This window comes from Theropithecus gelada, chromosome 14 (assembly GCF_003255815.1).
Source record: "Theropithecus gelada isolate Dixy chromosome 14, Tgel_1.0, whole genome shotgun sequence".
NCBI lineage: Eukaryota > Metazoa > Chordata > Mammalia > Primates > Cercopithecidae > Theropithecus > Theropithecus gelada.
In genome coordinates, this window is record NC_037682.1 from 18,368,459 (window position 1) to 18,388,964 (window position 20,506).

The following is a 20,506-nucleotide window of genomic DNA, read 5'->3' on the forward strand; positions in this document are numbered from 1 at the left end:
TGACAAAGACAGCATGTCACTCCACTCCTCAGGACCCTAAGGCGTTAAAAATCTGCTGTGGGGGCTTCTTACACACTTCCCTGTCTACTGAAACACTCCCTGCTCTTTCAGAACCAAATTCCCCTCCTCATGCCGCTAGTCACCAAATTTCCCCAGCTCTCTTCCTTTTCTGCCATCCTATTCTTTTTAAAAGAAATTGTTTATTTATTTATTTTTCGGGGGGATGGAGTTTCCCTTTTGTCACCCAGGCTGGAGTGCAATGGCTCGATCTTGGCTCACTACAACCTCTGCCTCCTGGGTCCAAGCGATTCTCCTACCTCAGCCTTCTGAGGAGCTAGGATTACAGGCACATGCCACCATGCCTGGATAATTTTTGTATTTTTAGTAGAAATGGGGTTTCACCATGTTGGCCAGGCTGGTCTCGAACTCCTGACCTCAGGTGATCCACCCACCTCGGCCTCCCAAAGTGCTGGGATTACAGGCATGAGCCGCCGTACCCAGCCTATTTATTTTGAGACAGAGTCTCGCTCTGTCACCTAGGCTGTAGTACAGTGGCACGATCTTGGCTCATTACAACCTCCACCTCCCAGGTTCAAGTGATTCTCCTGCCTCAGCCTCCTAAGTAGCTGGGACTACAGGTGCCTGCCACCACGCCCAGCTACTTTTTGTATTTTTAGTAGAGACAGGGTTTCACTATGTTGGCCAGGCTGGTCTCGAACTCCTGACCTCTGGTGATCTGCCCGCCTCAGCCTTCCAAAGTGCTGGGATTACACACCTGAGCCATCACGCCCAGCCCTGCCATTCATGTTCTTAAGTTTCGCCCACATCAGAAGACCCTCCCTCTCCTAAATGAATAGCTGCCCCAAGAGAACCAGTGGGGGCCATTTTGAGAAGGCTGAGAGTAATACACATGCCAGCTTCCTCATTTGAGCACCTAAAGGCTTGCCGGCTGTCACACCTTTTTGACATCTCAGTTTTCAGAGCATATGGTAGTTACCCGGGCATGGATCCACCCACTGTGTACTCTGAAGCAATCTTACGTTTACATTTGTTTCAAACTGAAGTGCTTCTGTAAACACAGGCAGGTTTCTACATCCGTGTTGAAATATAGGCAAATACCTTGTTTTGTCTTGCTTCCTTCTATACATTTGACAGTTCTTAGAGAGGAGGGGTGCCACAGAGTTCTTACACGGTCCCTATGACACTAAAGAGTTCTCCGTGTAGGGGATGAGGCCCAGGCCTGGCAGAGGGTGAAAGGAGGACAGATAGGTGGAATTAGAAGGCAGGGGTGGCTGTAGCTGGCAACACCGGGGACTTTTCTCCTTCAGGAGTCCTGCTGGCTCAGATAAGGAAGAACCTGACCCTAATGGCGACCACCTCCCAGCTCCCCAAGCTGCTGGTTTACTCCGCGGTGAGTGCCTGCGCTCCCTAGCGTGCTGTGTCAGGCAAGGAGCTGGATTTCTTCTCTGTTCAGTTCCTGCGGGTGTGGGGAACAATGCTGACGGGGAGCCCCTCTCCCCCACAGCACGACACTACCCTGGTTGCCCTGCAAATGGCACTGGACGTCTACAATGGCGAACAAGCCCCCTACGCCTCCTGCCACATATTTGAACTGTACCAGGAAGATTCTGGGTGAGTGGAGCTAGCAGTGTCCTCTGGAGAGGGCCCTCAGGAGGTGGCTCGGGGCAGCCCAAGGACCCCATGACAGGCAGGCTGGGCAGCTCCCATGTTGCCTCCTGTCGACCCTTAGGAATTTCTCAGTGGAGATGTACTTTCGGAACGAGAGTGACAAGGCCCCCTGGCCGCTCAGCCTGCCTGGCTGCCCTCACCGCTGCCCACTGCAGGACTTCCTTCACCTCACGGAGCCCGTCGTGCCCAAGGACTGGCAGCAGGAGTGCCAGCTGGCAAGCGGTCCTGCAGACACAGGTGAGCTGTCACCAGACTCCTTGCTAGTCATGCCCCAGACCAACCTGCAGTTCACATCCTCAAATCTCAAGAACTGTCGCACTCCCAGTCATCTGACTGCATTTGCTAGGAGTTCCCTCCCCGATCCCAGACCACTTTATACCTTCTCCCCACTTCTCACCCTCAGGTGATGTCTCACTTGTATCACCGAGAAAATAAGAGCCAGGAGAGAATCGGCTCGTTCTTCCACCACCAGCTCCACCAGCTTACTTGCTGGGGAAGCCACTGCTTAGGATGGCCTCTCCACCCGCGCTCAGGTTCTCTCTCCTCACCTCTGCAAGGAGCTCTGACACCTCTGCTTCCCTACTGGATCACTTCCCTCCCAAAAGCCCATCCATGACCTCTGAGAGCCACCTCTTCCCCAGCCACCAGCCTCTTCCCTCTCAGAATGGAATCCTCGAAAGAGCTGCCTAGACTCTGGCTCTGCTTCCTCACCGCCTGATCTCTTAGACTCACATTAGACAGTCTTGTGTCACCTTCCACTACTCTGAAGCCACACTTGTCTGGTGACCAGTGACCTCCTCTTACCAAAGCCAGTGACCAATTCTTAGCTTCTCTCACCTCTCAGCAGCATTACATAATTGGCCACCCCTTCCTGAAACACTTTCTTGGCTTCTCCTGACTTTAGTTGTCCCTTCCTCACTAAAGAACGGATGACCCAGGACTCATCCCTGGCGCTTTCCCCATCTGTGCACACTCCCAAGTGATCTTCTGCAGCCTTATGACTTTATGCCCATCTCCATGCTCACTTCTGTCCTTACGCCCTGACTCACAGATTCACCACCTCTTCTCTGAGCTAGATTCATATCCAGCTGCCGACTTGAGGTCTCTATGTGCACGTTAAGTAAGGCATCTCAAAGTTGCAATGTCTTAAACCAGATGCTTTTCCTTCCAAAGCTGCTTTTTTTCCAGGCTTCCTTGTTTCAGTCAATGCCACGAGTCGCCTAGTGGCACAGTATAGCCCTTGGAGTCATTCTGCATACCGTTTCTCATACCCCTCATCCAGCCCACTGCCAGATCAGCTCAACCTTTCAAATATTAATACGTGCTCTTGCCTCCACAGTCCAATCTACTGTCAGCTTTTGCCGACCGACTGAAGTTTCCTAGTTCTTTCTGGTTCTATTCTTGTCCCTACCAGTCTTTCAGCACAGCAGAGTTAACTTTTTTTATTTTTTTGAGATGGAGTTTTGCTCTTGTCACCCAGGCTGGAGTGCAATGGCGCAATCTCGGCTCACTGCAACCTCCGCCTCCCGGGTTCAAGCGATTCTCCTGCCTCAGCCTCCTGAGTACCTGGGATGACAGGCATGCATCACCACGCCCAGCTGATTTTGTCTTTTCAGTAGAGACGAGGTTTCTCCATGTTGGTCAGGCTGGTTTCAAACTCCGGACCTCAGGTGATCCGCCCACCTTAGTCTCCCAAAGTGCTGGGATTACAGGCATGAGCCACTGTGGCCAACTGAGTTAACTGTTAAACCAGTTCACACTACTGTCCTCTCAGAATTTTCCAATGGCTTCCCATCACATGTAGAATAAAATCCAAGTTCTTCACCATGGCCTTCCAGGCCCTACTCCATCTGGTCTCCTGCCCCATCTCCTACATGCCCTTTGCTTACTCTGCTCTGGTGAGACTGACTTTCCTGATGATCCTAGCACATGCCAGGCTTATCCCCACATTTGGGCCTTTTGCCCTTCCTTCCTGTCCTCTGCCCCATGACACTCTTCTCAGATCATTGTATGTCACTCATTGACTCCAGGTCTCTGTTAAACTTCTCACTTCCTCAACGATGCCTTCCCTGCTGACCTACTTTGCTTTGTCTCTCTGTATCACATTCATCACTGACCTGTCACTCCTAACTCTTTTTTTTTTTGAGACAGTGTCTCATTCTGTCGCCCAGGCTGGAGTGCAGTGGTGTGATCTCGGTTCACCGCAGCCTCCGCCTCCGCCTCCCAGGTTCAAGCAATTCTCCCGCCTCATCCTCCTGAGTACCTGGGACTACAGGCGTGTACCACCACGCCCAGCTTTTATGTATTTTTTATTTTTTTGAGATGGAGTTTCGCTCTTGTTGTCCAAGCTAGGGTGCAATGGCACGATCTCAGCTCACTGCAACCTCTGCCTCCCGGGTTCAAGCAATTACTCTGCCTCAGCCTCCTGAGTAGCTGGGATTACACACGCGCATCACTACGCCCGGCTAATTTTTTGTATTTTTAGTAGAGATGGCATTTCACCATGTTGGCCAGGCTGGTCTTGAACTGCTGACCTCAGGTGGTCTGCTCACCTCGGCCTCCCCAAGTGCTGGGATTACAGGTGTGAGCCACTGCGCCCGGCCAACTTTATTTAGTAACGATGGGTTTTCACCATGATAGCCAGGCTGGTCTCAAACTCCTGACCTCAGGTGATCTGCCCGTCTCAGCCTTCCAAAGTGCTGGGACTATAGGCATGAGCCACTGTGACCAGCCCATTTGCTTATTTATTACATCCCCTCTCCTAGCACGTAAACTCCATGAGAGCAGGGACTCTGTCTTGGCCACCTCTGTGTATCTCCTATATGTCAGAACAGTACCTGGCATATGATGGAACACTGACATGACCTTTCTCTTGCCTCCCCCATGCCCAGAAGTGATCGTGGCCTTGGCTGTATGTGGCTCCATCCTCTTCCTCCTCATAGTGCTGCTCCTCACCGTCCTCTTCCGGATGCAGGCCCAGCCTCCTGGCTACCGCCACGTCGCAGATGGGGAGGACCATGCCTGACAACCACTCAGCCCGCTTCCCTCCGCCTCCTAGGGGAGGTGGGCTGGGCCCTCGCTCCTGACTGTTGCTGCTCCCCAGCCCATGGATGGGAGATCCTGGGTTGGGCCTCCCTCTGATGACCCCAGCCAGATGAGCGAGTGGGGCTCAGCGTGGCCCGTGGTGCCTGTCACTCAGCATTCCCATGCCTGATGTTTACCAAGTGCTGTGTTGGACACTGGCTTTCTCCAAACAGGATTTGCCTCCTCCACGCTCCCTACACACCTGAGATGTAAACTGGCCATCAGTGTTCACTCAGGACCTAGGATTAGAAAACGGCAGAGTTGGTGCTGGATCCACCTTGCGCTTCTATCAAGCCCCGTTCTTTTTCCTCCAGCCTGGAGTCTTTGGCAAATAGCTCAGAGGACACGGTCTTGCCTCTCAGTGCTTATTTTAGTGAGAAAAACAGCAAATACCAGGGGTACAAACATTGGCTCCCAAAGAACTGGATCACCCAACAGCCAGCCAGCCACATTTCCCTGTGTCTGGCTAGAGCCACCGTTAGACTCAGACAGAATGCTTCAGGAACCTTTGTCACCCCTTTAACTGGAGCAGGACGGAAGGGTGTCTGTACTTGGGAGGGAGTGGGGAGTGGTGGGAGGGGAGTTGCTTGTCACATGGAATCAGGAAACTGCTGTCCCTCAGCTGGGCTGGGGTCTCCAGGGACCTGAGGTACATGCAGGTTGTGAGCTGGAAAAGAAAGTTGTAGACTGTGGCCCAGAATAGGGCTGGGGCAGCTCCCAGAGAATGAATAGTGTTGTTTCCTATTGGACTGATAGTGCTGTTTCCTGTGCCTTTTCATTTCTGAGACGCAAGAAGCTCTCTGACCAGGTCACTTCTGGAAGATCCACACAAAAGCTGAGTCGGGTATGGTTTTATTGGCCATATCAAAAGTGAGCAGAAATCAAGTAACTGCTTGATCCCTCCGCTACCACCCACTGAGAGGAGGAGAAAAGTCATTTAGTTCCAAGATAACCTTGGTTCCAGGCTAGATACAGAGGGGCCCTTGGGGCAGCTGCGTCACCAACTCTGGAGCAGTCTCTGGAGGTAGGTCCAGAGCATTGACACGAAAGTGTCCCAGTCCCACAGTGCCCCAGCTCCCAGCACCTCTGCTCCAACCCTAGCCGTGGATACTTTTGGCCCTTTAACAAATCGCCACCTCTGCTCGCAGGACTTGATCCCATGTGTGGGCTCCAAGGCCTTGTCTGGCCCACACCTTCTTTAGTGTCTCTCATTTCCGGGTCCTGGCTTCCTCCTGGCTCCAGATGAGAATGTGGTAACCTAGGAGGAATGAGACCAGTCTGACTTCCACTTTCCGTTACCAGTCTCTCAGAGCCTGGGGCTGGCCTGCAAACCTAGGATTTGGTAAAGAAATACTAGGAAGGCCAGGCACAGTGGCTAATCCCAGCACTTTGGGAGGCCAAGGCGGGCGGATCGTGAGGTCAGGAGATCGAGATCATCCTGGCTAACACGGTGAAACCCCATCTCTACTAAAAATACAAAAAATTAGCTGGGCTTGGTAGCGGGCACCTGTAGTCCCAGCTACTCGGGAGGTTGAGGCAGGAGAATGGCGTGAACCCAGGAGGCGGAGTTTGCACTGAGCCAAGATCGTGCCACTGCACTCCAGCCTGGGGGGACACAGCGAGACTCCATCTCAAAAAAAAAAAAAGGAATACTAGGAAACTGGCCGGCATGATGGCTCACGCCTGTAATCCCAGCACTTTGGGAGGCCAAGCCGGACGGATCACCTGAGGTCAGGAGTTTGAGACCAGCCTGGCCAACATGGTAAAAGCCTGTCTCTACTAAAAATATGAAAAAAATTAGCTGGACGTGGTAGCAGGCACCTGTAATCCCAGCTACTCGGGAGGCTGAGGCAGGAGAATCTCTTGTACCCGAGAGGCGGAGGTTGCAGTGAGTCAAGACCATGCCATTGCACTCCGGTCTGGGCCATAAGAGTGAAACCCCGTCTCAAAAAAAAAAAAAGAAAGAAAGAAAGAAAGAAACATTAGGAAACTGGACAGTAGCCAGGCATTGCATGACCAAGACAAAGCCAGAGGCATGGAGGGCCTCGGCTAAAGAGACCACTGTCTTCCAGCCATCATCTTCGCGGGCCACTGCGCTGGGGTGAATGTGGCAGGGCAGGGCTGAGGCTGGCCCGCACTGAACCTTGGGAAGTAGGATTGGGCTCGGCAAGTCAGATACATCCTCTTCCTACTCACCCATTGCAGAGGCCAGCGTGTCCCCCATGGGATTGAACTCATTGAGCTGCAGAGACAAGAGTGTCAACACAAGGAAAGGGTGAAGGTATTAGCAGAGACATAGAAGGGCACACAAAACCTAATTTCTGGTCATTTTTGGTCAATAAGGTAGGTTGAATCCCTGCTTCCTCCCATCATTATTTGAGGGCCCAAGCCTCACCGAACTGATGCCAGAAGATTCTGGGTCATAGAGCTGACACATCATCTTCCCTGAGTTTCCATCAAACACATCGATCGTCCTCATTTCATAGGGGGTACAACTTTTGAAATTAGGATCTGGGTATCGGCCTACGACAATGAGGTTGTAGCGAGGATGCCAGGCTGCCTAGGAGGTGGAGAGGCCGGTCATGAGAGTAAACGCAGAACATGACCAAGAGGGACATCAAACATCAACAAAGAGGGACATCAAAAGTATTCTTTGGGCCGAGCGCGGTGGCTCACGCCTGTAATCTCAACACTTTGGGAGGCCGAGGTGGGCGGATCACGAGGTCAGGTGATCGAGACCATCCTGACTAACATGGTGAAACCCTGTCTCTACTAAAAATACCAAAAAAAAATTAGCTGGGCGTGGTGGCACATGCCTGTAGTTCCAGCTACTCGGGAGGCTGAGGCAGGGGAATCACTTGAATCTGGGAGGCGGAGGTTGCAGTGAGCCAAGATGATGCCACTGCACTCCAGCCTAGGGGACAGAGCAAGACTCTGTCTCAAAGGGGGAAAAAAAAAAGGTATTATTTGCCAGTAACAAGCCAACCTAATAATGGAGGTAAGTCTTACAGAAAACGACAAGAATGGTTTTTGGTTGTGTTTGCCTCTGCCATTGCACATTTTTAATCCCTAGCTGGCCTCCCTGGCCCTTAGGGCAGCTTCAGGCCTTCTCCCTCACTTGCATTTCCTAAGATCATGCTAACTGATAAACGTTTTCACCTCAGCCTGACCCAGATATTAGCCTAAGAGGTCAGCCTACAACAAAGCAAAAGAAGCCTCTGATGACCAAAACCTAACAGGACTTCAGTTCTGGAGGAACCCCACTATCATCCCGCCTCCGTCAGCATGAATTACTAAGAGTTGAGTATAGAATTGCTACTGGCTAAAAAAGAGAAGGAAACCCACGTTCCCCAGATCACCCCACTGAAAACAAATCTGGCAGTTACTAAAATGACAAAATTGGATGGGATTTTCCTAATTAAACTTCTCAAGGAAGTTTTGAAGGAGGAAAGACATGGTTAGCAGGAAGGAAGAACTAGTACATGCAAAGGCTTAGAAGTAAGTCACAAATCACAGGAAGCTGTAATGACTTATGACACCTGGCTAGATACAAACTGGGACATGGGGACAGATGGATTATTAGGAACACTGATGGATTAACAGGAACACCAATTGGGGAAGGATTCTTGACATTATTTATTAAGAGCTTGGATGTGATTGAGGTACATGGGGGCCACTCAATATTCAATCATCATTTATTGAGTACTTACCAATACTTACCAGGTGCTGGGCATGGGGCCAAGTGCTTTAAGTATACTGACTCATCGTCACAACAACCCTATCAGTTAGAGACTAGTATTCCCTTTTTGCAGATGAGGAAACAGATCCAAAATATAAATAATTTGCCCAAGGATTCTAACCCGGGGGGTCTGGCTGCTGGAAACTGGTGCTCTCCACCACTAGGCTGAACTGACCAGAGAAGTACAGGCATAAAACCTGAAGATCTGAAGAGGATCTGTAGTTTTGGAAAAGGACGCAGAACTAGCAGAGCTCAGGCTGCATGGGGGCTCAGGCAAGAAGGCATCAAAGGACTTGAAAGCCATTAGTCTTGGGGACTAAGGATAGAGAAGCTATTAACAAGACCCTGCGAAAAGGTGGGAAAATAAAAGACTTATTTTTATTATTAGAAGCACAGAAACCTGCAAGACAAACTAAGAAGGCAAAGTTGCCAGGCGTGGTGGCTCATGCCTGTAATCCCAGCACTTTGGGAGGCCAAGGCGGGAGGATAGCTTCAACCTAGGAGTTCGAGAACAGCTTGGGCAACATGGCAAAACCCCATCTCTACAAAAAATAAAATTAGCTGGATGTGGTGGCACACACCTGTAGTCCAATCTACTCCCGAGGCTAAGATGGAAGGATTGCTTGAACCCAGGAGGTTGAGGCTGCAGTGAGCTATGTTTGTGCCACTGCACTCCAGCCTGGGTGACAGAGCAAGACCCTGTTTCAAGAAAGAAAAAAAAAAAAAGGACCAGCCTGGGTAACAGAGGAATACGCTGTCTTTAAAAAACAAAAAGCAAAAAAGAAACACAAAAACAAAACAATGAGGCAGGAGGATTGCTTGAGCCTGGGAGATCAAGGCTGCAATGAACGATGATTGCCCCACTATACTCCCAGCTGGGTGACAGAGCGAGACCCTGCCTTAAAAAAAATAAATAAATAAATCAAAGGTAAAGGTTTGTGGGTCAACTGTACACAGGTAACTGAAGCTGAGAAGACAGAACAGAGGGTCAGGATCTTAGAAAATGCTCACCGTGAGATCAGAGCTGGGCTGAAAAAACTCAGAAAAATACTTTATCAGAGAGACAGAAAGAAAACTCAACCATATGGAATGGCAGAAGTGGGATAAAAGGAAGAGAGAGAGCCAAAGGGTAAGAGATGCTCTGTGCTTGGGCCAGGAGCGATCTGGGGTGGCAGGCTTACCACATCAGCCCTTCCCCACCGTGGGCAGACCTGCTCCAGCCTCATGATCACAGCTTCCTTCTGGGAGCTCCTTCCCTCCGCCACTCACCTTGATGGGTGTGAGGTGCTGGAAGTGACGGTGAGGGTGCGGGATCAGGCCCAGGGGGCAGTCCCACTGGGAAGCAGAGTAAATTCGGATCTCGCTCTTCTGGTCCGTGGTCAGGAGCCGGGCTCCATCGGGACTGAAACAAGCTGGCAAAGTGAAAAGCCCCTGAGCTGAAGGAACCACGAGCCCCCTGTGGTCCTGGCCTTGCAGGCCTTCTCCTGCAGGGGTACCCTCCCTACCACTCCTCTCTAGACAGGAGCGGAAAGGAAGAGGTGAATCTGGGCTATGAACAACAACAAAATTCTGGAAACTCAGCAGTTGATGGGGACAGCCACAGCCACAAAGGTTCCCAGACATCAGCTTGGCAGACGCTATCAGGGGTAAAGGTTTGTGGTAGTGGCTTCCACGCTGAGGGAACACCCCAGCAGTAGTCAGATAGGCAGGGTCTGCAGGAGAGATGAGGTCTGGGATATCACACCTGCGTTGACAGGATGCCTGTGCGGCAGCGAGTAGAGGAAGCTGGCTTTCCCTCTAACCTGGCGCAGGTCCCAGATTTTCACTGTTTGATCTACGGAGGCTGTGGCCAGGAACCAATCACAGCATGGGTTCAGGGCCACATGCGTCACTTTCTTTTTGTGCATTCTGAGATTCCAAAGCTGCAGAGAAGAGCTCGGTTCAGGTGGGGACACAGAACCGAGGCGGGGATGAGGGAGGGAAAGGCAGGACCTGGGAGAACGCACCTCTTTGCCGTCCATGTTCAGCAGGATCACGTTCCCCACGTTGTCTCCTGTGACCACCATTCGGCTACTGGCGGACACATCCAGGCTACAAAACCAGATGCTGGAGGGAAAGACTCTGTTGTAAGATTCTTGGGGACAGAGATAGGCCTGTTTACTCACTGTTGCTGCTCCAGTGACTAACCCACAGTGGGCATTCAATAAATATTTGTTGAATGAATGAATAACTGTCTTGCCGTGGATTCCTAGCGAGGAACATTCAGACTGCTCTACCGTCCAGACAGAGGGAATGGGGTAATGGGGCTCAGAAATCTGTCCGGTTACTGCTGGGCCCAGGATCCCCAGCTCCTAAGAGTCTCTGAAGCAGACAAAGCTCAGACCATAAAGCAAGCCTCAGGGCACGCTCGCCCCCACACCCCGGGTTCTAAGCAATCCTCCTTTACTGCTCTCTCCTTTCACTCTCCACCCTTTGGGCCAAAGGAGACACAAGCCAAACAGGGATTGCCTGGCTCTGTTTCTCAGAGCTGGCTGGAAAGGCACTTCTGCCCCCTTCTGAACACTGAGGGAAAAACACACAACCAGGAGCTCTTCTGGTCCCTCAAACCACTGGACTGGGAGGCTGACTAGCGGGTGCTTCAGGGATCCTGCTAACCAGCCAGAGGAGCTCAGCTCAGTTTTTCTCTCAAACCCTCAAATCCATGCTACACTGACTTTTGCCATCCCTTATGAATATCTTCAAGCAAGAAGATGTCTTGCGGAAAACGAGCCTGGAGCCTCGTCTGTCCAATCACCTGCTGAATTGCGCATGCACTCCTGATCCCTGCAGGACAGCCCAGGATCCCATCCAATGCTAGTTACACCCCAGCACCCTCACTTAAATCCTCAGGGAGCAGTCAGAGTCCCGGCTCTAGCTGGAAATCAAAGTGACGAGTATTTTGTAATTTTTTTTTTTTTTTTTTTGGAGATGGAATTTCACTCTTGTTGCCCAGGCTGGAGTGCAGTGGCACAATCTCGGCTCACTGCAACCTCTGCCTCCTGGGTTCAAGCTACTCTCTTGCTTCAGCCTCCCAAGTAGCTGGGAATTACAGGCACCTACCACCACATCCGGCTCATTTTTTGTATTGTTAGTAGAGATGGGGTTTCACCATGTTGGCCAGGCTGGTCTTGAACTCCTGACCTCAGGTGATCCACCCACCTTGGCCTCCCAAAGTGCTGGGATTACAGGCATGAGCCACCGCACCCAGTTGCATTCTGTAATTTCTGCAGCCACTTTCTCTTGGGAAGTTCAGAGCACTTTATGGACAAGATTCCATCCATGTAAGCTTGCACCCAGGAACGGCTCAGGTCATTACACCACAGCGAGTGCAGGGAATTCAGTCTCAAGTTCTTAGCTGCTGCTCCATTCTCTAGGTGGCTTTCTGGGCCTATGCCATGCTGGCTTATCTAGTGAAGGTCAAGGTCTAGTCTAATACAGGTATGACTTACAGAAGAGCTGAGGCTCCAGAACACCTTCCCAAAGCAGTAACCCACCTGGACCAAAGTGAGGGTGGCCAAGGAACAGTTTGAGAAAGAGAAAGAAGGGCGGAAGGTGGCTGACATCTTTCCTTTCTTCCCTGTGCCAGGTTGGGTTGAGGAAATGGGATCTGGATGCTCTTGCCGGAACTACACCTAAGCTTAGAAGCCCTTTCCCCGCCTAGTTAAACTACTCACTTGATGGTGTCTGAGCTGGCAAAAACTCGTAGAATGTTGCCTTTAAAGTCTTGCAGCCTAGTTGTTCCCTCCATTGAGGAGGCGTAAAACTGGTTGGTATTGAGAGGGTTAAACTTCAGCCCAGTGATGCTCCCTCCAGCTCCAATCTAACACGAGGAAGGAAAAAGCCAGTGAGTGATGATGGGCCTGGCAGTGAGGAACCAGGCCTGGGCACGCGTGCTGCGCTGTCACGGAAGCACCAACGAGCAGTGCGTGGGGCCAGGTCAGCTCGGACACCTAAACACTAGGACGCTCTCCACAGAGCCTTCACTTCTTTTCCTTTTCCCTTGAAATAGGGTCTTTCTCTGTCACTTAGGCTGAAGTGCAGTGGCACGAACACGGCTCACTGCAGCCTCAATCTCCCGGGCTCAAGCGATCCTCCCACCTCAGCCTCCCAAGTAGCTGGGACTACAGGTGCACACACCATGCCCAGTTCATTTTTGTATTTTTTTTTTTTTTTTTTTAAAGATGGGGTTTTGTCATGTTGCCCAGGCTGGTCTTGAACTCTTGAGCTCAAGCGATCTGCCCACCTCGGCCTCCCTAAGTGCTGGCATTACAAGTGCTAATTTTTTAAAAATTGTTGGTAGAGACAGGGTCTCATTGTGGTGCCCAGGCTGGTCTCGAACTCCTGAGCTCAAGTGATCCTCCTACCGTGGCTTCCCAAAGTGCTAAGATTATAGGCATGAGCCACTTTGCCTGGCCCCTTCTTTTCTTTTCCTTCCTTTCTTTCTTTCTCTTTCTTCCTCCCTCCCTCCCTCCCTTTCCTTTTTTTGTTTTTTTTTTTTTTTTGAGATGGAGTCCCACTCTGTCACCCAGGCTGGAGTGCAATGGCGTGATCTCGGCTCATTGCAACCTCTGCCTTCCAGGTTCAAGCGATTCTCCTGCCTCAGCCTCCCAAGCAGCTGGGATTACAGGTACCCACCACCACGCATGGCTAAATTTTGTATTTTTAGAAGAGACAGGGTTTCACCATGTTGGCCAGGCTGGTCTTGAACTCCTGACCTCAGGTGATCCGCCAGCCTCAGCCTCCCAAAGTGCTGGGATTATAGGCGTGAGCCACTAAGTCTGGCCTCCCTTCATTTCTTAAGGCTTTATTTTTACTTTCTTTTTTTAAATTAACATATAGCAAATTTGGGGTATACAGTTCTCTGAATTTTAACATATGTATAGATTTAAATAACCACCACCCAAATCAAAATGCAGAACATTTGCAACAGCCCAAAAACTCCATTGTGCTATCCCATTGCAATCACACCCTCCCCTCGCCCCCAGCCCCTGGCTGATCTGTTCTCCATCACTATTGTTTTGCCCTCATAGAATGTCCAATAGACCAGGCACAGTAATCCCACCACCTGGGAGACTGAGGCGGGGGGACTGCTTGAGGCCAGGAGTTCAAGACCAGCCTGAGCAATATAGGGAGAACCCCCATCTCTACAAAAAAAAAATATATATATACACACACACACACACACACACACACACACACACACACATATATATATATATATATAGGCATGGTGGTAGGTGCCTGTGGTTCTAGCTCCTCAGAAGGCTGAGGTGGGAGGATGACGGAACCCTGGAGGTCGAGGCTGCAGTGAGTTGTGATCGCATCACTGCACTCTAGCGTGGGTGACAGAGCAAGATCCTGTCTCTAAAAATAAAATTAAATTAAATTAAAAATAGAATTAAAAATAGAATGTCATGTAAATGAGTTAGGCAGTATGCAACCTTTTGAGACTGTCTTGTTTCATGTCACTCATCATGCCTCTGAGATTCATCCGAGTTTGCTTTACCAACAGCTCATCTCATTTTATTGCGGAGGTATTATTCCATTTTATGGATGTGCCCTAATTTGCTATTCCCACAGTGCTCAGTTTAGAAGAGCTTCAGCTCAGAGCAGTGGCAGAGTTAGGAGGGCAAGAGTCAGATCTGTGCCCCTTCCTATTCTTCCAGTCATCCCAGAAAATTATGATGAAAGTAATCATGATAATATCAATGGCTTAACCTTATTAATTGCTTACTATGTATTAGGCACTGTTTTTTGGGGGGATTTTTTTTTTTTTTTTTTTAGATGGAGTCTTGCTCTGTCGCCCAGGCTGGAGTGCGGTGGCACAACCTCAGCTCACTGCAGCCTCCACCTCCTGGATTCAAGCAATCCTCCTGCCTCAGCCTCCTGAGTAGCTGGGATTACATGCCCGTACCATCACACCCGGCTAATTTTTGTATTTTTAGTAAAGACGAGTTTCACCATGTTGGTCAGGCTGGTCTCGAACTCCCGACCTCAGGTGATTGGCCTGCCTCAGCCTCCCAAAGTGCTGGGATTACAGGCGTGAGCCACTGTGCCCGGTCAGGCATTGTTTTAAGAACTTTACATCCCCAAGATGGAAACTTCTCCACTTCTCTGCCTTTCTCCACCTTTTCCACTTCTTCCTTATGCTGCAGCTATCCCAGCCTCATAGAACTGTACAAGTTCCTCTATGCAACAATCACTTAGCTATCGCAACATACTAACTGGCACGTTCCCTTCCCGCTATAAAACGTTCTAACCTCACGGTCATTCTAATGCTCACAGTCTGCCAAATGCTGGCTGGTAGTATGATAATCTTCTGCTCCCTCCAGTTGAGTTCTATGCTTACCAAACCAAGGGTTGGTTGTAGTTGTTCTCAAATCTGTTTATTCCAGTTGCATCTTTTGTTGTAATTAATACCAAATTTAATCAAGCATGTAAACTGATGAAATACGTGCAAAAACAAAGGACATTGTTACTTCTACAAAAGCCGTGTTGAAAGCTTTGGGAGAACTCGGTAATGAGTTGCAAAAAGAATAGCCATTGGCTGGGCACAGTAGCTCACATCTATAATCCCAGTATTTTGGGGCGCTGGGGTAGGAGAATCGCTTAAGGCCAGGAGTTCGAAACCCTGATGCAGTGGTGCAATCCTGGCTCAGTGTAGCCCCAACCTCCTGGGCTCAAGCAGTCCTCCCGCCGCCTCAGCCTCCCAAGTAGCTGGGGCTATAGGTGTGTGTCACCAATTTTTATTATTTATTTATTTTTTTTAGAGACCGGGTCTCACTATGTAACTCAGGCTGGTCTCAAATTCCTGGGCTCAAGCAATCCTTCCACCTCAGCGTCCCAAAGTCCTGTTACAGGCATGACCCACTGGGTCCAGCCTCTATACAAAATTATTAAAAATCAGCTGGGAGTGATGGTGCACACCTGTGCTCATAGCTATTTGAGAGGCTGAGGCGGGATGATGACTTGAGCCCAAGAGTTCAAGGCTGCAGTAAGCTATGATCCTACCACTGCATTCCAGCCTGGGCGGCAGAGCAAGACCCTATCTCTATTGGAAAAAAAAAAAAAAAAGAGCCATCAAATTAAGCACGGGGTGAGACACTTATAAAAGATTAAGGTAATAAAACTGTAAAGAGAATCTGCAATCAGATTGCTTCACAACTGTCTTCACTTTGTATACTGAAAACCATAATTTCGTATCAATGTCTTCAATTCAAATTCAACACCACAGAGTTGATTCGAGTTTCTCTCTTTCCATATTTATAATTCCCTTCTTTGACAGTGAAAAATGTGGTTCCCATTATACTCAATATACTTACATATTTGATTAATCTCCTTGTATTTAACCAGTCTTCCACTATTGCTGCCACACACCCCCCAAATGCACGTCTTCTTCCTTAGGATGCTTGGCCTCTCCTCTCTCTCCACTCCCTCAACCACGCAGACACAACTTCCTTGCCCACATCAGGTGCCACTGCCGTCCCCTCTCCATGCAAAAGCCCTGCTCACCCCACTTGACTCCGCCACCCCACTCTAGACCTCCCTGTGGGTCAGCCTCCTTACCCCGGCTTCACACTTCACTGTTCCATGCCTGGCCTCCTCTACTCTCCACCCTTGCCTGCATGGATGCCCCTCTGATCTTGCTTGGGCCCAGTCTCTATGTACTGAGCTGCTGCCACCTGCCACCTGTACTGACACCCACCTCAGCTTCAGGGGCCCAGCATCTGGTACTTCCAGCACTGTAGCCTCCCCACTACATAAACATCTATCTTGCTTGATCCTGCCTAATGACTTTTGGTTTGAACTGTTCAGGAAGGGAAAAAGATGATGATGAAAGAGGAAGATAGATAGATAGAAAGAAAGAATTTTTTTTTTTTTTTTTTTTTTTTTTTTGAGATGGAGCCTCACTCTAGCCCAGGCTGGAGTGCAATGGTGCGATCTCAGCTCACTGCAATCTCCGCCTCCCAGGTTTAAGCAATTCTCTAGCCTCAGCCTCCCAAGTACCTGGGATTACAGGCTCACGCCACCACACTTAACTAAGTTTTGTATTTTTAGTAGAGACGGAGTTTCATCATGTTGGCCAGGCTGGTCTCGAACTCCTGACCTCATGTGATCTGCCTGCCTCGGCCTCCCAAAGTGCTGGGATTACAGTCATGAGCCACCAGACCTGGCTGAGGAAGAGATACTGATCTTTCTTTTTTTAATTTTTATTTATTTATTTTTTGAGACAGAGTCCCACACTGTTGCCCAGGCTGGAGTGCAGTGACACAATCTTGGCTCACGGCAACCTCTGCCTCCTAGGTTCAAGCAATTCTCCTGACTTAGCTTCCCGAGTAGCTGGGATTACAGGTACCTGCTACCATGCTCGGTGAATTTTTGTGTATTCTTAGTAGAGACAGGGTTTTGCCATGTTGGCCAGGCTGGCCTCAAACTCCTGACCTCAGGTGATCTGCCCACTTTGGCCACCCAAAGTGCTGAGATTACAGGAGTGAGCCACCGCACCCAGCTAGATATTGATCTTAAATCCTCCCTCTCCACAGACTAGAAAATGAGGGAATCATTCCCAAGCTAATGAGGGCAGCATAATCTTTTTTTTTTTGAGACAGAGTCATGCTCTGTTGCTCAGGCTGGACCACAGTGGTGCAATCTCGGCTTACTACAGCCTCCGCCTCCTGGGCTCAAGCAATTCTCAGAAATCAGCATAATCTTTTTTTTTTTTTTTTTTTTTTTTTTTTGAGACGGAGCCTCACTCTGTTGCCAGGCTAGAATGCAGTGGCGTGATCTCGGCTCACTGCAACCTCTGCTTCCTGGGTTCAAACAATTCTCCTGCCTCAGCCTCCCAGGTAGCTGGGATGACAGGAGTGCACCACCACACCCAGTTAATTTTTGCATATTTAGTACAGACTGGGTTTCACTATGTTGGCCAGGATGGTCTCCATCTCCTGACCTTGTGACCCGCCCGTCTTGGCCTCCCAAAGTGCTGGAATTACTGGAGTGATCCACCGCGCCCGGCCAGAAATGAGCATAATCTTGATACACAAATGTGACAAGGATTTGGCCAATTTTACACATGAACACAGATGCAAAGATCTTAAAATATTTGCCAACTCAATCCAGTAATATTTAAAAATGATAAATACATCATGTCCAGGATGAACTTATTCCAAGAATGCAAGGTTGGTTCACTATTAAAAATCAATCAGGCTAGCTTAGCATGTTGGTAGGTGCCTGTAATTCCAGCTTCTTGGGAGGCTGAGGCAGGAGAATTGCTTGAACCCAGGAGGCGGAGGTTGCAGTGAGCCAAGATCACGCCATTGCATTCCAGCCTGGGCAACAAGAGTGAAACTCCATCTCAAAATTAAAAAAAAAAAAAAAAATCAGGCATCAAAAGAAACAATCCACAGAGTGAAAAGGCAATCTATGAAGTGGGAGAAGATATTTTCAAATCATAGATCTGATAAGAGGTTAATATCATGGCCGGGCACAGTGTCTCACCCCTGTAATCCCAGCACTTTGGGAGGCCAAGGCGGGCGGATCATCTGAGGTCAGGAGTTTAAGACCAGCCTGGTCAACATGGTGAAACCCTGTCTCTACTAAAAATACAAAAATTAGCCGGGCATGGTGGCTCATGCCTGTAATCCCAGCTACTCAGGAGGCTGAGGCAGGAGAATTGCTTGAACCCGGGAGGTGGAGATTGCAGTGAGCGGAGATTGCGCCATTACACTCCAGCTTGCACGACAGGAGCGAAACTCCATCTCAAAAAACAAAAAAAAAAAACAAAAAAGAGGTTAATATCCAGAATATATAAAGACCCCCTACAAAACAACAACAAATAACCCAACTAAAAGCAGGCAAAGAGGAGTTCAAGACCAGCCTGGGAGACTAGCAAGACCCAGTCTCTACGGAAAAAAACATTTTTTTAAGTTAGTAGGTCCTTTCTGTAAGAGATAGCGAAAAAAACAAAACAAAACAAAGTTAGCAGGGTATGGTGGCAAGCACCTGCAGTCCCAGTCTTAGCCAGAGTGGCTAAGGCAGCAGGATGACTGGAGCCCAGAAGTTCGAAGCTGCAGTGAGCTATGATCATGCCACTGCACTGCAGCCTAGGTGACCAAGTAAGACCCTGTTTCAAAAAAAAACAAAAAAAAAAGGCAAAGGACTTGAATAAACATTCCTTCAAAGAAAATATACAAATGGCCAAGAAGCACACGTAAAGATGCTCAACATCACTAATCATTTGAGAAATGCAAATGAAACTACACTGCTATCACCTCACATCGCTTAGGACGGCCACTATCAAAAAAACAGAAAAGGCTGAGCATGGTGGCTCATGCCTGTAATCCCAGCAATTTGGGAGGCCAAGGCAGGTGAATCACCTGAGGTCAGGAGTTCAAGACCAGCCTGGCCAACATGGCAAAACCCATCTCTACTGAACATACAAAAATTAGCTGGGCATGGTGGTGTGTGCCTATAATCTCAGCTACTCTGGAGGCTGAGTCAGGAGAATCAGTTGAACTCGGGAGGCAGAGGTTGCAGTAAGCTGATTCTACGCCACTGCATTCCAGCCTGGGTGACAGAGGGAGACTCCATCTCAAAAAAAAAAAAAAAAAAAAAAAAAAAAAAAAAAAAGAAAAGAAAAGAAAAGAAATGTTGGTGAGGAAGTGGGGAAGTAGGAACATTTGTACACTGCTGATGGGAACATGAGATGGTATAGCCAGTATGGAAAACAGTATGGTGGTTCCTCAAAAGATGAACAACAGAATTACCATTTGATGAAGCAATCCTACTTACTGGCATTAGCCCCAAAGAACTGAAGTCGGGGTCTCAAAGGGATATTTGCACACCCATATTCACTGCAGCATTATTCACAGTAGCCAAAAGATGAAGTCAACCTAAGTGTCTGCCAGTGAATAAACAGATAAACAAAAGGTGGTACACACGAATGATGGAATATTATTCAGCCTTAAAGAAGAAGGAAATTCTACCACATGCTACAACATGGATGAATCTTAAAAAACTGTATTAAGGGAAATAAGCCTGTCACAAAAAGATAAATACTGTATGATTCCACTTAGATGAGATATCTAAAGTAGTCAAACTCACAGAAACAGAAAGTAGTACTGTGGTTGCCAGGAGATAAGGGGAGGAAGAAGTGGAGACTTGTTGTTCAGTGGGTGTAGAGTTTCAATTTTATAAGAAAAAAGTTCTAGTGATCTGTTGTACAACGTGAATATAGTTAACATTACTAAACTGTATACTTAAAAATGGTTAAGGTTGTAAATTTCTTTTTTTTTTTTTTTTTTTTTTTTTTTTTTGAGACGGAGTCTCGCTCTGTCGCCCAGGCTGGAGTGCAGTGGCCGGATCTCAGCTCACTGCAAGCTCCGCCTCCCGGGTTCACGCCATTCTCCTGCCTCAGCCTCCCGAGTAGCTGGGACTACAGGCGCCCGCCACCTCGCCCGGCTATTTTTTGTATTTCTTAGTAGAGACGGGGTTTCACCGTGTTAGCCAGGATGGTCTCGATCTCCTGACCTCGTGATCCGCCCATCTCGGCCTCCCAAAGTGCTGGGATTACAGGCTTGAGCCACCGCGCCCGGCCAAGGTTGTAAATTTCGTTACGTGTTTTCTACCAGTTGTTTTTTTTTTAATAGAGATGGAGTCTCGCTCTGTTGTCCAGGCTGGAGTGCAGTGGCATAATCTCGGGCCACTGCAACCTCTGCCTCCCGGGTTCAAGTGATTATCCTGCCTCAGCCTCCCAAGTAGCTGGGATTACAGGCACCCACCACCACGCCCAGCTAATTTTTTTGTATTTTTAGTAGAGATGGGGTTTCACCATGTTGGATGGAGATCTGTCCATCTCAGCCTCCCAAAGTGCTGGGATTACAGGTGTGAGACACTGAGCCCGGCCCACAATTTTTTTTTTTTTTTTTTTTGAGACGGAGTCTCGCTCTGTTGCCC

The 20,506-nt window shown here is 49.0% G+C and overlaps 2 protein-coding genes across 8 annotated transcripts in view; one reads left to right on the forward strand and one right to left on the reverse strand.

Annotated features, from left to right (window-relative positions):
• The window catches only part of ACP2 (acid phosphatase 2, lysosomal), a 10,238-nt gene extending 4,710 nt beyond the window's left edge, over positions 1 to 5,528 (forward strand). For all 4 annotated transcript variants that reach the window (XM_025356112.1, XM_025356114.1, XM_025356113.1 and 1 more), the window contains 4 exons: positions 1,329 to 1,411; positions 1,526 to 1,632; positions 1,751 to 1,926; positions 4,581 to 5,528. In XM_025356112.1, the coding sequence (XP_025211897.1) occupies positions 1,329 to 1,411; positions 1,526 to 1,632; positions 1,751 to 1,926; positions 4,581 to 4,714 (500 nt within the window). In that variant the 3' untranslated portion in view covers positions 4,715 to 5,528. The remainder of the gene's footprint in view (positions 1 to 1,328; positions 1,412 to 1,525; positions 1,633 to 1,750; positions 1,927 to 4,580) is intronic.
• An 80-nt stretch (positions 5,529 to 5,608) lies between these two features.
• DDB2 (damage specific DNA binding protein 2) overlaps positions 5,609 to 20,506 on the reverse strand; it is a 26,026-nt gene continuing 11,128 nt past the window's right edge. For 3 of the 4 annotated variants that reach the window (XM_025356108.1, XM_025356109.1, XM_025356107.1), the window contains 7 exons: positions 12,226 to 12,371; positions 10,519 to 10,618; positions 10,257 to 10,434; positions 9,782 to 9,924; positions 7,169 to 7,333; positions 6,970 to 7,015; positions 5,609 to 6,031 (listed from right to left, as the gene is read on the reverse strand). In XM_025356108.1, coding sequence (XP_025211893.1) covers positions 5,982 to 6,031; positions 6,970 to 7,015; positions 7,169 to 7,333; positions 9,782 to 9,924; positions 10,257 to 10,434; positions 10,519 to 10,618; positions 12,226 to 12,371 — 828 coding nt within the window. In that variant the 3' untranslated portion in view covers positions 5,609 to 5,981. The remainder of the gene's footprint in view (positions 6,032 to 6,969; positions 7,016 to 7,168; positions 7,334 to 9,781; positions 9,925 to 10,256; positions 10,435 to 10,518; positions 10,619 to 12,225; positions 12,372 to 20,506) is intronic. The other variant, XM_025356111.1, reaches the window with a different exon arrangement.